Here is a 16,594-nt window from a genome sequence, read left to right as displayed (position 1 = left end):
TATAATTTCTTATAGAGTAAATTACGCTTAAAAGAAAATTACGAATGACAATAGATCACACATAACATATTTGTGTTTAATTTTTTTTTATTTAGATAAAATTATTAGATGAATTTTTTTTTTATTTCATTAGATAAATTTTATTTAATTTTATACCAGAATTATTAAAAATCTAATAAAATATACTTCTGTTAACCAATATTACAAATATATTATATTTTTTAAATATCAATATATATATATATATATATATATATACATATATAAAATAATAATACATATATATTTATATATATATATATATATAAATTATATTTCTAATTATATTTCTAATGTTCATTAAAGATAATATAAAATCTAGCTTCTAAAATACTTTTACATTAGACCAATGTAGTTTAGACGAAAGAGAAAGTGTTCAGTCAAGAAAAAAGGTTCACTAATACTTTAAGAATATGCGTATGATATTTTTTCCGAAAAAAGGTTGCTACTTATCGTTAACTTATCCGAAGCTGAGTATGACAACGAACATTCTTGACTAAGAATTCTAAACTGGTCTTCACTATTCTGAAAAGTATACGTGGTACAATGGTGATAAGAAATGTTTTCGAATGGAAAGGAAAATTTTTCAAGGCGCCAGTATGAATAGTTATTACCAAGAAATATATTTATTATTTCTTTATTCTAAAAAGAAAATTTCAAACGTCACTTTCAGATATAATAAAAGATTATCTTAAAGTTCTTATGTATATATTTCCATATGAATTATGAAAAATTTATTGTTTTGGTAAAATTATTAAATTCCGAAATAATTTTAAGAAAATATTATTTCTAATATTATATATATATATATATGTGTGTATGTGTGCATTATTATTATTATTATTATATTAATATATGTATTTATTATGTTTTAAGAACATTAATTTATAAAAAATATACATAGACATATTATTTTATTATGTATTTATAATGTTCATCTGGAATAGCAAATTTATTAAAATTTTTTTTTTTTACGTATACGTATACGAAGTGTTTAAAAGTAAACAATTAGAAATTTTTATCTCGCATACATGAGAAAAATTCTTCAGACTAGAGTTGTCTGATTTCAAGATAGAAATATAATGGCATTTATTGTTTTTTATTTGATGAAAGGTTTAAAAGTAAACAATTAGAAATTTTTATCTCGCATACATGAGAAAAATTCTTCAGACTAGAGTTGTCTGATTTCAAGATAGAAATATAATGGCATTTATTGTTTTTTATTTGATGAAAGGTTTCAAGGTCATTTCAAGATCAATTCTGTTCCTTTCCTTTTTTCTTCCAAATAGGAACTTATATTTTTTTTCTTTTATAATGACAACATACACTATGTAAAAAAAAAAAAAGAAAAAAGCAATTATCCCCAAAAATAAGCAAATCTGTTTGAAATATTTTTCGAATGATCAATTTTTATGTGTTCAGAATATGTAATAATAAAAAAAAAAAAAAAACAATAGGGGAAAAAGAGTAAAAAAATAAGAAATAATTAAAAAGATAAGGAAAAAAGTAAAAAAGTTTTTGAATTAATTCTTATACGCGTTATAATGATATATACACCGAAGTTATATAGAAAATTTTATAATGGTCGTTCAATCTTGTTTCAAGATATAGATAAGGAAGCCAATTTAAAAAAGTATAATATATTTAGAAATAAAAAAATTAAAATTCAATCATACCATCTCAATAACATCCTAACTTAACTATACCTAACTTTGTCAATTTAAAGAATTCAAATATAGAACTATGGACACATATTTTTGAGAGAAAATGTAAAAAGAGAAAACAAAACTTCGATTTTTTCGAACGTTTTCTGTGGGTTTTATTTACATTTATATTTATAATTATATAAAAATAAAATATTTATATTTATAAATAAATATAAATATATTATTTATAAATGATAATATATATAACATAAATATAAATAAATAAATAAATAAATAATATAAATATAAATATAAATATAAATAAATATATAATATAAAATATATAATATATATAATATATTTATAAATATATTATTTATATTTATAATTTGCATTGAAATTTCTCAGAAACCATTATGCCGACTTAAATATAATATATCATAGTACAATGCCATAAATGCTGTTACGACAGATATACCAAATGTGAATAACAATTATTTCATAATTAATTATCAATAAATATTAATAATTAACAATTATCAATATTAATAATTAACATGAATTAAATTCCTAAACTTCGAATATACTTAAGCGTATTGGATTTAAAAACTGCAATAACTAATGAGACCCTTGTAAACAAATAAAAAGAAAAAAAAAATCAATAAAACTTTTTATCACAAATTAAATAGAAAAATTTTATCTGACAATGGGCGTAGGATTAATACGTCAGAAGGAATGCTCGATAGTTGATAATATTAAAAAAATAAAGAAATAATGGTAGGAATAGAGGAAGGGGGTATATCGAAAGAGGGGGGGATCGAATCGGTAGTTAGATCGGTAGCTCAGTGAGCCGTCCTTGACGTCGGGTTCGACGTTGCCAATGAACAGAAACGAATCATGCTTTGTCGAGCATTTCGGTTCGTACCTTTACGAGACTCCATTCCGTTCTATTGCCGTCAATCCTTGCAGAAAGCAATACTGCGCTTTCTCGATGACACGAAATGATAATCTCGTTTGGTAGATCGAGAATGAAGAAACGAAGAAGAATCAATCAGCATAGCGGCCGATTCGATCGATCGACCGATCGGTCGATCGATCGGTCGGTCGGTCGGTCGGTCGGTCGGACGGTATTACGATATCGATAGAAAGCACAGGGGGAGGGGTGAAGGGGGGCACGGGATGAAGAGAAGGTGACAAAGGTGTAGGAGGAGTAGTAAAGGTAGAAGGAAGAGTAGTATGAGGTGGAGGATGAAGAGAAGAAGGACAAGGACGACGATGATAAATAAGAACTAAGTGAAAAGAAAAAAATAAAAAAAGAAAAAAAAGAAATACAGAAAGAAGGCGATGCACGATCGCGATTTGCATCGGCAGGTCGGTTGTATTGAAATCATAATAATACCTCGAGACCTATTGTTATCGTCCTATGAACGGAACGTAGCCGCCTTTTAGCATTCCACAGCGTAGCAATCGCTTCCGCGGAAAACAACGAGAGTGAGACTACTGGTATATGGCATGCTAGTCAGTTAGCTTAGCAAGTTAGCGCCGGAGAGTTGGAAAGGGAAGAATAAGAGAAAGAACTAGTAGAAGAGGAATAAGAAGAAGAAGAAGAAGAAGAAGAAGAGGAAGGAAAAGAAGAAGAAAGAAAAAGAAGAGGAATGTAGCAAGACGTTTGACAAAGGTTGGTATAAAGCAAAACGGTCCTGGTCATGAGAGGAGCCACATATCTCTTCACTTTTGAGGTCGCAAATTTTTCGGGTGGTAGGGGAGGGTATACGGATGGATGTATAATCTTTACAAGTCAAAGAATGAGAAACGAATGAGTAAAAGATAGAAAGAGAGAGAAAAAGAAAGAGAGAAAGAGAGATCACAGTGTAGTCGAAAACGAAGACAAGGAAGAATAAGAGAGACCAGAGTAGAGAGGAAAGAGGATTGGGTGGGATGGGGTGGGATAGGGGGGGGTATGGTGGATCGCGGATTGAGTCATTATACTCGCTCGGAGGAGACCACAGGCTTTGATGCGGGAACGGCTGCCATCGGCTCGTGAAAGGAAACCAACCGGATGATTCAACAGTGTACAGACGGACAAAGTAGTCGCGGTGTCTACTATACCATCCTCTCATCGCTCTTATTCTTCTTCCTTCTTCTATGTCTGTTATTTCTAGGGTATAAAGAGAGTAGGATATACATCGAGTACGTTCATCAACATCGAATAGGCCTTACGTACATACATACATATATATATATATATACGAGTATGTATATGTGTGTGTGTGCACGCCCATCTATGTGTCTTGCACGTTTCCGCCCTCATTGAAAGAAGCAACCTGACATTTCTCATCGCCATACTCGGTTAATTCATTATACGAAATAAGAGAATCTTTTCTCTTATTTCCTAATCCTTCTGTGTCTTCGTGTCCACGTCAATGGTACTTCCTGCTTTAACTCAGACTGGTATACTACTATTACGATACTTTTTAATATCAGAATATGTAGATAAGTTAAAGAGTTGGATAGAATTAATAAGAACTTTTGATTAAATCAATGAGAAGATGATAATGATGTAAATAATTGAATGAGAAGATGATGGAACAAGTAAAATTGTATCAACTTATTGTTGGTACAGTTTTAATATATGTAATTATATTTTTAATATATGTTATTATACTTATAGTATAATTACATAAGTATATATAGATGTATACTTATATAAGTACATACATATATACATATGTAATTATGTTTTACACTTAAAAACATAAATACATATGTGAATTTGTTCTTTTTAAATACATATAAGTTATACTATACCGAGTGTAATTATATTCCTATGAAACTGTACTAATTGTAATATTGTATTGTACTAATTGTAAATATTAAACTATGCTAAATCTATAAAATACTATTCGAAGTTTTTAATGTTATTAAAGTATTAGTTATATATTTGAAATAGTTCAATTATACTGATTATAATTGTGCTGTATTAAATATAACTATACTCTAATTATATTATAGTAAATATAACTGTAGTAAGACTATATTCTTATCTATTATTCGAAGTTTTTAAAATTATTTGAATAATCAAAACGTCTTTAGAATAAACTAAAACCTACTGTACAGTAATCAGTACAGTAATAATTCGTCTTAACAATTAGACAATAGTCTAATTATTAGATATAATTTATAATTAAAAATTATAAAAAAAAAAGTAAAGAAATTCGAACAGTACAATACAGTCTTAGTAATTAGACTAATTAAAATTAGTCTATTAGTAGAAACATTAAAGAAAAGAAAAAAAAAAGAAAACGGGAAGAGGAACATCTAATATGAATTTAAAAATTAAAAAAGTAGAAATTTTCGACAGAACGAAACGAAATTTAAGAAATATAGGAAAACTGATAAAAAGCACGTGATTTCGTAATTACATTGACTAATAAAGATTTAATGTAATAACAAGAATTTCACACTGACATAAATACAATATTATGACAACTGTGAGTAGTCCATTGATTAGGCTTCTGCATCGTATGGTATTGTGAAGTCAAATTGCCAACTGAACTATAATCTTGAATAGATGGGCCAAGCCAACATGGACGGATAACAACAATTTACCTTTCGTCGGATAGAAAAGGTGTAAAAAAAAAAAAGAAAGAAAAAGAAAAAAATAAAAAAAAGAAAAGATAGAAAATAAACGGTAGAGGTGAGAAATCGAATTGGTTACCTAGAATTGATGTTACTCTTTCTCTCTCTCCCTTTCTATTCCATGAATCCTACGGACACGAAGAGGCAAGTATTCTAGCTAACACGATCGATTACCTGTCTTCTCTCGTGAACATCCAGGAACCTTTTGACGAGTCACTTTATTCTACTTCGTGGAATTCTCTATCTCTCTTTCTCACTCTATGCCGCCCCCCCTCTCTCTCTCTCTCTCTTTCTCACTTATATATTATGTCGATATAGATCTTTCTACCAGTAAACAGACATTTCTCGTATTATACTTGCAAAATTGAATAATCCAAATGTCGAAATGTCGAGATGATTGTACGATGATTTTTCTATCTTTCTCTTTTTATTTCTTAAAGAGAGAAAGAGAGAGAGAGAGAGAGAGAGAGAGAGAGAGAGAGATCTCATACATTCTTAATAGACTTCTCATACGTTATTAATAGATTTAAATAAATTTTATTTGACGAAAGAATTTAATGAGTTTTTCGAAATAAAGATGAATAACAAGGAAACGGAACTTACAGCCATTTTTTAAACGTCGAGTATCAAACGTTCTCACGTTTTTAATCTTTTGATCTTAATGATAATTAAGAGTCTACTGAAAATATACCGATGCCGTCACGTCGTAATAATACTCGTTAAATGTATACATTGTCACTAAATAAAAGATGGTTGGTGTGTGTTGTTGGAGAATTATTAACATCGTGATAAACGTCACAACCAAGAGAATACATTATATTGAATAAAAAGGTAGTGTCAACCGAACCAAGCAAAATGACTTCATCGACTCTCTTAATAGACAAGATTTACGGGAGATTATGTGCGTGGGTGACCTGTTCGAGAGGAGAATTGTAACACATCATGAGAATGGAGTAATATATATATATATGTATATAAATGCTTCGGAAGATTTGATCTTACCAGATTGATATGTCTATGTAGAAGTTTAACAGTCTAGAAAATAATGAAAATAATGAAAATAATGAAGAGACGTACATATAACCTAAACATTGATCGTAATTAAATTATTCTGTTTTTCAATATCAAGTTTGTCACTCTAAAAATTTTTCTGTTCTTTATGAATATTAATGTTTATTATTTTGTTGAATATGTAACATTTTAATCAATGACCTTCTATAATATATTAAGTAGTCTTTGATCTTACGAAATTCGTATAGCTATGTAGAAGTTTAACAGTTTAACAGTTTAAAAAATAATGAAAACGTAAAAACCAAGCGATATTGTTCTCAGATTAACCCTCTATGGGCCCGTGTAACTTTCAGGTCACATTTTAATTTATCGAGATTTTACCAAATAATTATAGCTTTTTTCATGAGATTGCGCATAAATCTTAATTCTATAACGTTGTCAAGACAACCAATATAATATTTATGACCGTTGCTAGGCTCATCAATCTGAAATAAGAAAAAGAAAAAAAAATTTTTTTTTAATTTTTTTTTTTCATTCTGCATATATAGATTTATAATTGCTGATTTTTCATTCCCCCAATTTTTTTGGATTTAAAACAAAAATTCGGCCTATAGAGGGTTAAATTGTCCTGTTTTCAAATATTAGATTGTATATATATATATTTTTTTTTTTTGATAAAAATCAATGTTCATTACTTTCTAATATATAGCTATAACATTTTAATGAATGAATTTCTATCAAATTTTGAGCAGACTTTGATCTTAAGAAATTGGTATGTCTATGTAAAAATTTAACAGCCTAGAAAATAATGAATAAACGTACATTGATCGTAATTAAATTGTTCTGCTTTCCAATATCAAATTGGCCACCCTATGTATATCTCTATTCTCTATGAAAGTTAATATTTATTAATTTGTGATATATGTAACATTTTAATCAACGATCTTCTGTAATATCTCAAATAGACTTTGATCTTATGAGATTGGTATGTCTATATAGAAGTTTAACAGATTAGTTAAGTAATGAAGAGACATCTAACTCAAATGATATTAATCGCAATAAAATGTGTGTCACTATAATTTGAAATATTTTCAATATTTTTTATATTTTGAAAGTCTTAATATCTCATAAAAAAAAAACCTATTGTGTAATATAACATGGATTAGATCCAATTAATACAGATATTGGATTTTATAATATTAGATTTATCCAAAACAATCTGTCATTTCAAATTCTTTTTTTTTTTTAATAATTTAAACAAAGTTTTGTTTTATTTAGAAATAATTGTGTATTTTCTATATATCTAATATAAGTATAAACGAACTTTAGGATTAATCCATTTGTTTCCTAAATTTTAGGTTAATGAAAAATTTCCAATATTTTATGTTTAAATAAAACAACAAAAATATCTAATCAAACAATCATAGTGTAGTATTGAGTTAGTTAAAAAGTAATTAAACATTTTTTTATATTATTTCTCTCTCTCTCTTTCTCTCTCGAATTAAACAACACCACAATATACTCTAATATTGTATTGGATTGGCCAATAAATAATCACGAAATTTTTAATTGTTTCAATATTGTTTTGATTGAATACAAATACTATAATATTATCTATTCTATTTAGATATGAAATATTAAAAATGTCAACATTACTTATTGATCGAATTGATACGGTTAAACGTTATATCAAAATTAATTAACGAATATAATAAAGAAAAAAAATGGAGAACGAAAGATAAAGAAAACTATACATTTAATGACACATCTTTACTAAAACACTAAATATAAATTTTCTCAAAATACAGGAAAAACGTTATCCAATATAAATAAAATAAAAAATTCTAATATAATTCGCTATGACTTATAAGCCAATCTAATAATAAGAACTAAGAATAAACGCAGTGCCTACAAATTTCAAAAGAAAAAAAAATCGATATATATATTTAAATACCACACAATCTGGTGTGTGATGGTTGCTGTCAAAAGAGAAAAGAAAAAGAAAAAAAAAAGAAAAAGAGAAAAGAAAAAAGGAAGAAAAAGAAAGAACCACAGACGTAATGAGCCGATAAGCTGAAAAAAAAAGTGTTTTACGTCTCTAAAGCAATTAAATTCGAGGAAGCAAAGAAGAGAAGAGGATACTTGTTGATATTAATGGCGGCCCATTTTCTCGGGTTCCAAAAGGGATATCGGAATCGAAGAATTTACGAGGTTTCTCTCGTACGGGGGATAAACATTTGCCTTTACTCTTTCCCATCTCTCCATTTTTATTTCTTCCTTTTCCTTCTTCATTTTTCTTCTTCCTCTTCTTTTTCTTCTTCTTCCACTTCTCTAGAGTACAACGACTACTCCCCTAACTTCCTTTTCGGAGAGCGACGGACCGAATTTCTGTCGATCCTTTTCGTCTTCCATCTCTTCTCTACTTCAAGTCAGGCACGCACGTCCGTCGTTCGTCGAACCATGCGTCCAACCATGCGTCCATCGTGCGCGGATTCAATGTCCATGCAAAGCAAACGGCGGCCGCAGTACGGCTGTCAATTATCCGTTATATACGGCCATGGCCCTCGAACCCATCCTTAACGACCCCTCAAACCTCGCGATCTTCCATCTCTCTCTCTTTCTCTCTCTCTCTCTCTCTCTCTTTCTCTCTCTCCAGCTCTATCTCACTCTCACTCCTTCTCTTTTATCTTCTCTCCAAACTACTCTTTACTCACCCCGTCTATCCCTCTTTCTCACTCAAAGATAGATACAGAATGAAAGAGAAAGAGAAAGCAAGAGGAGATAGAGAGAGAGAGAGAGAGAGAGAAATACAGAACGTTCGAAAATTCATGGAACAACGAATTCAATTCTTTCTCTCTCTTTCTCTCTCTTTCTCTCTCTATCGACTGGCGACAAAAGATCGAAACTGAGAGGATCCTGAACGGATTGAAAAGGGATAGGAGGATGATGTTGAATCTCTTTTCCGGGAACCGTTTGATATTCGAATGTTACGTCGACGAAAAACACCGACGAATTCCTTTTTTGCTTTTTAAATCTTCACTTATGTATTTGCATTTTCTTATGTGTGCGGGCATATATATAAGTGAGATTGTGATTAGGTGTATGGTGTATTGTATATAACGTAGCCGAATGTGTCAGAATTGTAAATGTATAGGAGAAAAGGAATAAGAGAGAATGAGAGAGAAAAAGAGAGAGAGAGAGAGAGAGAGAGAGAGAGAGAGGGAAGGATAGGGGTCATGGGCGATGGAACGACAAACGGGGTGGTAGAAGGGTGCGAATTCCACGGTATTTCTCTCTTCGAGGGAATGTATGCACGTTCTCTCTTTTACCAATGCCAATGGAATTTTGGGGTTTCGGGGGAGGAGGGAGGGGAGGGGGAGAAATGACTGGAACGCGATCGGTTAAATCCGACATTTCTTTTTTCTTTTTTTTTTCCTTTTTCTCTCTCCCTCTCTCTCTCTCTCTCTCTCTCATCTTCTTTCTTTTTTTTTATTTCGATAGCCACCGTGTGAAAGCTATCGAACGGCGTACGTTTGGAAACGTTAAAATATTTTGTCAATTACACTTACGCAGATATAAATCGAATAAGGGTTTCGAAATGTTATTGACATTTTTTTCCATGCCTCTAATTACTTTTAAATCAACATCGTTCCCACTCCTCCAACCCCGCTATTTCACCCCACTACTTCGTTTTTTTGAACAATTATTTTTGGTTTTACTCTCTTTCCCTCTCTCTCTCTCTCTCTCTCTCTCTCTCTCTCTCTCTCTCTCTCTCTCTCTCTCTCTCTATCTTTCTCATTCTCTCTATTGAAGTTTAATAAGATAGATTATTTCCAAAAAATAAAAATAAACAAACAAAAAAGAGATATTAACAATCCTACGAGTTCACATAATAACGTCGTTTCTCTTTATACAATTAAGTTTCTTTCCTATTATTTATTGGAGGCCGATAAGAGGAATTAAAAAAAGTAAATAAATAAATAAATAAAAACAGCTTCTGCATTTATACAAAATAATTACTTTACGACGAATTAGTCATAAGTAATTCATAGATTTGTTTTGAAGTAAGATGTTATAATAAAATTTGTAATTCTTTCTTTCTCTCTCTTTTTCTCCCTCTCTTTCACACACATACACAAATACACAATCTCTCTCTTTCTTTCTGTCTCACTTCCTCTTGTATTTTAACGATTCTCTTAACGATCGAGACTGCAAACGGATTATCAAAAAATGAGGGAGACTCGTAAGAATAAGAGAGGATGTTTAGGTTTGGCAGGTACGAGAGGAGAGACTTGATCCCTTCGCTCGTAAATGCCAACGCCTCGTAATTATAACGAGATATTCATTCTCTCTCACTCTCTCTCGTTCTCATTCTCGTTCTCGTTCAGTTCTCTCTTTTGGAATATAACGAGCAAAGCCGACGAGATCGAAAAGGAAAGGCTCGAATCCTTAGGATCGACCCTCGTTACGTTGACGCCACGCTCGCAAATCAATCACTATGCACCCTTTTTTCCGGTGCTTATGATTAATCCTGAATTTCATTTCCTTTCTTGTTCGGCCATCTTTGTCATTAAAAGTGCATGAGAAAAATTAAGAAATGAAATCTACTTACCGATAATCGATGTAACCTCACTCGATTAGACATGTAAACTCATTCCAACAAGATAGACGAATCCAATAGAATAGCTCAAATTCTTCTCAAAATTGGGGAAATGAAGTTAAAACAAAAAAAAAAAAAAATAAAAAAATTGGAATTTTTGAATTTCTTAACCGATTCTTCGCGATAAATAATACGCAATTAATTTTGAAAATGGAAATATTTTTTTGAATATAATCCAAACTTTTATGGCAGACGTTTAATGGCGACGTTCAAACGTTTCGATTCGATATAACGATATTTTGTTTTTCAGAAATTCGCAACGAAGTTCAAGAAATTTTTCTTCGAACAAATGATTGTAATATTAGCCTAAAATTGTTCCGAATTATTTTGTCGGATTTAGAATCGCTAGCGACGTTTGATTTTGATAAAAAGTTTCGATTTGATAAAAAAATGTTTTTCTGAAAATTCATACAATTTTTCCGAAATTTTGCTCGAATAGAGCTAAAAATCTTTTTTAAAAATGAAAGAAGAAAACTATAAACTAGAATTATTTTCTAATTCTAATCTTACAAATGTTTCAATTCGATAGAACAATATTTTTCTCAAGAATTCTTAACGAAGTTCAAGAAACTTTTTTTTCTCGAACAAATTATTAATATTCTCTTGAAATGATCTTGAATTTTTTTTGACAACGTCAAATCAATAACAATATCACTAGCAATATTTGAGCCAATAATTATAAATCTGTTCTAATTGTAAGTCTAAAATTTAACACTCATATTCTTTCTCTTTATACACTATTTTTAATATTTTATAATAGCATAAAAGAATTCTTTTCAAGAACAGATATACTTACCTTTTTTGTTTATCATTATAGAAAAATTATTTTTAATTAATTTAAACCATTAATTAATTTCGAGAATTCGTAACAAAATTTAAGAAACTTTTATTCGGTCAAAGATTATATCATTTTCCTAAAGTTCATCCGAATTCAATTGATAATCATTCGACGGCCAAAGAGTTTCAAATCGACAGAAATATATTTTGTTGAGAATTCATAAAAAAAATTCGATGTATTTCGCTCGAATAAAAATTAAAAATATTCTTCTAAAAACGATTCAAATTTTTGTAATAATTTTTTAATCATTAACAAACATTTAGATGTTTCAATTCGTTAGAATTATATTTTATCGAACAATAATAATAATATTCAAAATTGAAATTTTTAAACAATCGTTCGATCATTAGCGACATTTCAAAAAGCACAAAAAAAACGAAAAATACAAAGAAACAGTCCTAACATTCCCTTGAAATGGATCAAAATTTTTTTAACGACAATCATTCAACGACATTTAGACATGTTAGAATTCGACAGTACGACGTTCGTACGTGACGAAATTCCTCCTTGTCAGAAAAGAAAAGAAGACCTCCCCTCAAAAGAAAAAGAGAAAAAAAAAAGAAAAAAAAACGATTATGCATGGATTGATTCCATTCATTGAACCGAAACACGTTTCTCGCGTAGTAAATATAAAAAAATTGTAGAAAAAGTGGTTTGAGGTGAATGCAAATAATAGCTGTGCAAGGAAACGTCTGTCAAGAGAGCTTTGAAGAAGTGAAAGAGAAAAAAAGAGAGGAGAAAAAAGAAATAAAGAAAAAAAAAAAGAAGGGAAAGAAAAAGGAATAAAAAAGAAATCTCTTAGCGACCACACCCTAAAAATTCGCGAAGGGTAAAAGCTTTCTTTTTCTCCCTCTCTCTCTTTTTTCTTATATACAATAGAGAGGTACACCTTCGAAAATCGATCGAAGCGAGAGCACCGTTGAACAAGGAGAAGAAGAAGATTTCGTAGCCTACGTTCAAAGAGCAGCGCTTCCTCCCTTCCACGAGCATTAAAGTTTCTCCCGTTGGACAGGCAGGACCGATCGGTTAGAAGGACGCGCGTATTTTTAAAAGAGAGACGAGAGGAAGAGAGACAGATAGATAGATAGATAGAGAAAGAGAGAGAGAGAGAGAGAGAGAGAGAGAGAGAGAGAGAGAGAGAGAAAGAGAAGAATAAAAAGCCGGATTGGAAGTGCCTGAAGCGTGGAACACACGGTGATTCGTCGAAGGTAACGTCACAGTAAGGATAATGGCTTATTAACAAAGCGTGTTGCCGAGGAACGCGAGGAAGTGACAGAGAGGGGACCTAAGGTAAGGGTAGGGGAAGAAAAAAAAAGGAAGAAAAAAAATGAAATTAAAGAAAGAAAAGAAGAAAGAGAGAGAGAGAGAGAGAGAGAGAGAGAGAAAAGGGAGAGAATTCTGACGCCAGGAGTCCAGTCACGGATTTCTTGGACGCCTTCGAGGTAAAGGTCTCGGCACAACGGAGCTTTAATTACGCCGATATCACGGTAATTAAGCCGATCAATGCGTACCATTGTGAGCCGTGGTAAGGGCCGTGTAGAGAGAGCCTCGTCAACTCACGCTCCAGTCCCATCCATAATCCTGAACGCCGTCTACAAAAGCCACCATGAGCGAATCGATGTATAAAGAGGGTGTTATAAGAAGGCCCTCACGTACCTGAGAGATGTTACCCTTGCGACCACCTTCTATGCCAAGGGAAAAACCACGTAGAAGGAAGATGAGAACGGAGTAGGAGTAGGAGCGGGCTGGGATGAGGTGGGGAGGGTAGGGGGAATGACGATGAGAATAAACAGAGTGACTTTTCGATCTATCTATACAATGAAACTTCCTTCCGTGTTAACTTGTTGTTCCTTTAAAAGAAATTATTTTCTTGTTTCTTTTTTTTTCTTTTTTTTTTTCTTTTTTTTTTTTTTTTTTTTTTTTTTTTTTTTTTCGATACCAAGAGAACTTTTGTCTGTTAATGTTCTTTCCTTTTCTTTTTTTGATTATTAGAAAAAATAATAATAGAAAATAATAACGTAACGTTAAATTTCGATTAATCGATTTGGGAACGAAATCGAAATAGTTTTCAATTGCACCCGATGATAAAGTAATATTACAAAATCCTATCATTTATTTCGGTGTTATTATTGATTAAAGTGGATTCGGAAAATTGTTCCTTTTTTCAGTTCTTTTGTTTTTTTTTTTTTTTTTTTTTTTTTTTTTTTATTTAAAACAACTGACATAAATGCATTATTAATAGCTAAAAAAGTAGTTATCGTTATTAGTATATCATTATGATATACTATAATAACACAATAAAATATAATATAATAATATATATAATATATATATGTATATATATATAAATATATAAAATAATAATAATAATATATGTATAATAATCTAAACAATATATACATATAAATATAACATAAAAAGTTTCATATTAATTTATTTATTTATATCATATTCATTTCCTAATATATTTAAAGCGAAAAATAAAAAAAGAAGCATTTCTTTTTAATAACATATCAATAGAACGAATTTGTTTTCACTTTTTATAAATGAAAATTTAATTGAATTATCATAAAATAATAATATCATCGAATATTTCAAAAAAATTATCAATATTACGACAAGATTATTTATCTTCCTCTTCTTTCTTCTTCTTCTTTCTTTTCCTTTTGTTTTCTTTATCTTATCTTCCCTTATCTTTTCTTTCTTTTATATCTTACGCGTAACGAAAAAAGAAAAAAAAAAATTTTTTTTTTTTGCTTTTTTTCCATTTCCAGGTTACAACTGCCGCCAGTACAACAACTACTAGTACAAATACGGTTAGTCCTAGCGTGAATGACATGGATTGGTTCGCCGGCGTTGCGGAAGAGGAATTGCTCTATTATACTGGCGTCGGCAATGACGTAGACTCGTTATGGGCCGTCATAGGGAGTTTCGTGCCGCCACCACCAAGGCCACCTTATCTTCCAGAGGAGGGTATCGCCACCGATGGACTTACCACCTGTGATCTGTGCTCCTGGGCGTGGAGAAACGACAGGCATTCATTCTCCTTAGACGGAACTCTTGGTGAGGGTTTACCATTTCTTTTTTAATTTTTCATTTATTTTTAGTTTATTTTATTATTATTATTATTATTATTATTATTATTATTATTATTACTCATGTTTTTTCTTTTCTGCTTTTTGTTTTATTTCGTTTTTTTCTTTTTTTTTTTTTTTTCTTTGATTCCGACAAAAAAATTATAACAATCGTCTATGTGTATAGGATGAAACGATAAAGAAAAAAAGAAAAATTGAAATGTTATCGCAAGAACTAACTAAAGATATCGAATCAATTTCTGGGATAATTTAAATAAGTGATAATGAAGATCAATTTTTCTGTGTGCTACGCACATTTCTTTTTGTTTCTTTTTTTGTGAGAAATTTTGTGACTTTTAGAGAGTTGAAGAGTGAGAGAGAGAGAGAGAGAAAGAGAGGAAAGAGGTATCTCCTAAGTCTTACTAACCCAATCAGAAATGTATTATTATCTTTGATAATATTGAATTGCAATAATTTTCTGTAATCGAATAAAATTGAATTATATTAAATATTAATCGTGAATATGTGATTTATCGTCACTTGTATTCTTTTTTTTTTTTTATTGAAAAAAGGAGAATATTTAAATAACAATAAATTACAGATTGTGTTTTATCATTAGCGCGTTACTTTATAAACAAATATTATGTTATGAGACGAGTATATTGTATGGAGCGTTTTTATTATACGAGTTATTATTTGATGAATATCAAAAATTTGTATACATCTAAAACATTTAAGATTTCATTTGAAAAAATAAGAAAGAAGACTCTTTCTTATAAAAAATTTAAACAATTTTTAATAATTTTTACAATTCGTTACATTAAGAGTACAAACTGACGTAAATAAAAATTCTACTTGATTTTTTTTTATAAATAATAATAAAATTATAAATACGATTACAAATAATAATAAAAGTAAAATGACATAACGATCGAAATAAAAAGTGTTACAAAATTTTATCTCGAAAATACAGTATTTTTGAAACAAATTTCAAAGAAAATATCAAGGAAAAAATATTATAATGTTTATTGTTTTTTATTTAGTGAAAAATTTCAAGATCATTTCAAGATCAATTTTGTTTTTCTAAATAAGAACTTACATTTTTAAAAATAGCAATATATTCTATATAGAAAATTCAGTAAATATCGTCTGAAATATATTCTCAATCATTTTCAATTTTCCGAAATATTTTAGAAAATATCTTTATGCTTTCGAAATTCAAAAAATATCATTGATCAGCAGTTTTATCAAGAGATTGAAAAATGTTTATTTTGATAATTTATACATTTTTATAATATTTATATTTTTATACTTAATAAAATAATTATATTAATAATTAAATTTATAAATTAACTGTTTAATAATAGTTATCTATTTGAATACGCAAAATTCATCTTATAATGATCTTAAAAGATTTCACTAAATAAAAAATATATAGGCCATAATACTAACCTCTTGACATGAGATAACTCTTGTTTAAACAATTTTTTTTTAAATTCCACGTTTACAGGATAAAAATTAAAAACTTGTATTCTTCATAAACTTATATATATATATATATATATATATATATATATATATATATATATATATATATGTATATATATTTAAGTACCAAAAATTATATTGTTACAATAAATGAAAATATTAATATTTATAAATATATATATTCTTAGCAAATATTAAA

The 16,594-nt window shown here is 29.5% G+C and overlaps 1 protein-coding gene across 5 annotated transcripts in view; it reads left to right on the top strand.

Moving 5' to 3' along the window:
- The window catches only part of LOC124428318, a 150,226-nt gene that overhangs the window by 67,451 nt on the left and 66,181 nt on the right, over nt 1-16,594 (top strand). For all 5 annotated transcript variants that reach the window (XM_046972254.1, XM_046972252.1, XM_046972251.1 and 2 more), the window contains one exon: nt 14,608-14,896. In XM_046972254.1, coding sequence (XP_046828210.1) covers nt 14,608-14,896 — 289 coding nt within the window. The remainder of the gene's footprint in view (nt 1-14,607; nt 14,897-16,594) is intronic.

The sequence above is a fragment of the Vespa crabro genome, chromosome 12 (assembly GCF_910589235.1).
Source record: "Vespa crabro chromosome 12, iyVesCrab1.2, whole genome shotgun sequence".
NCBI classification, from domain to species: Eukaryota; Metazoa; Arthropoda; class Insecta; order Hymenoptera; family Vespidae; genus Vespa; species Vespa crabro.
This window is presented reverse-complemented; position numbering and strand designations above follow the sequence as displayed.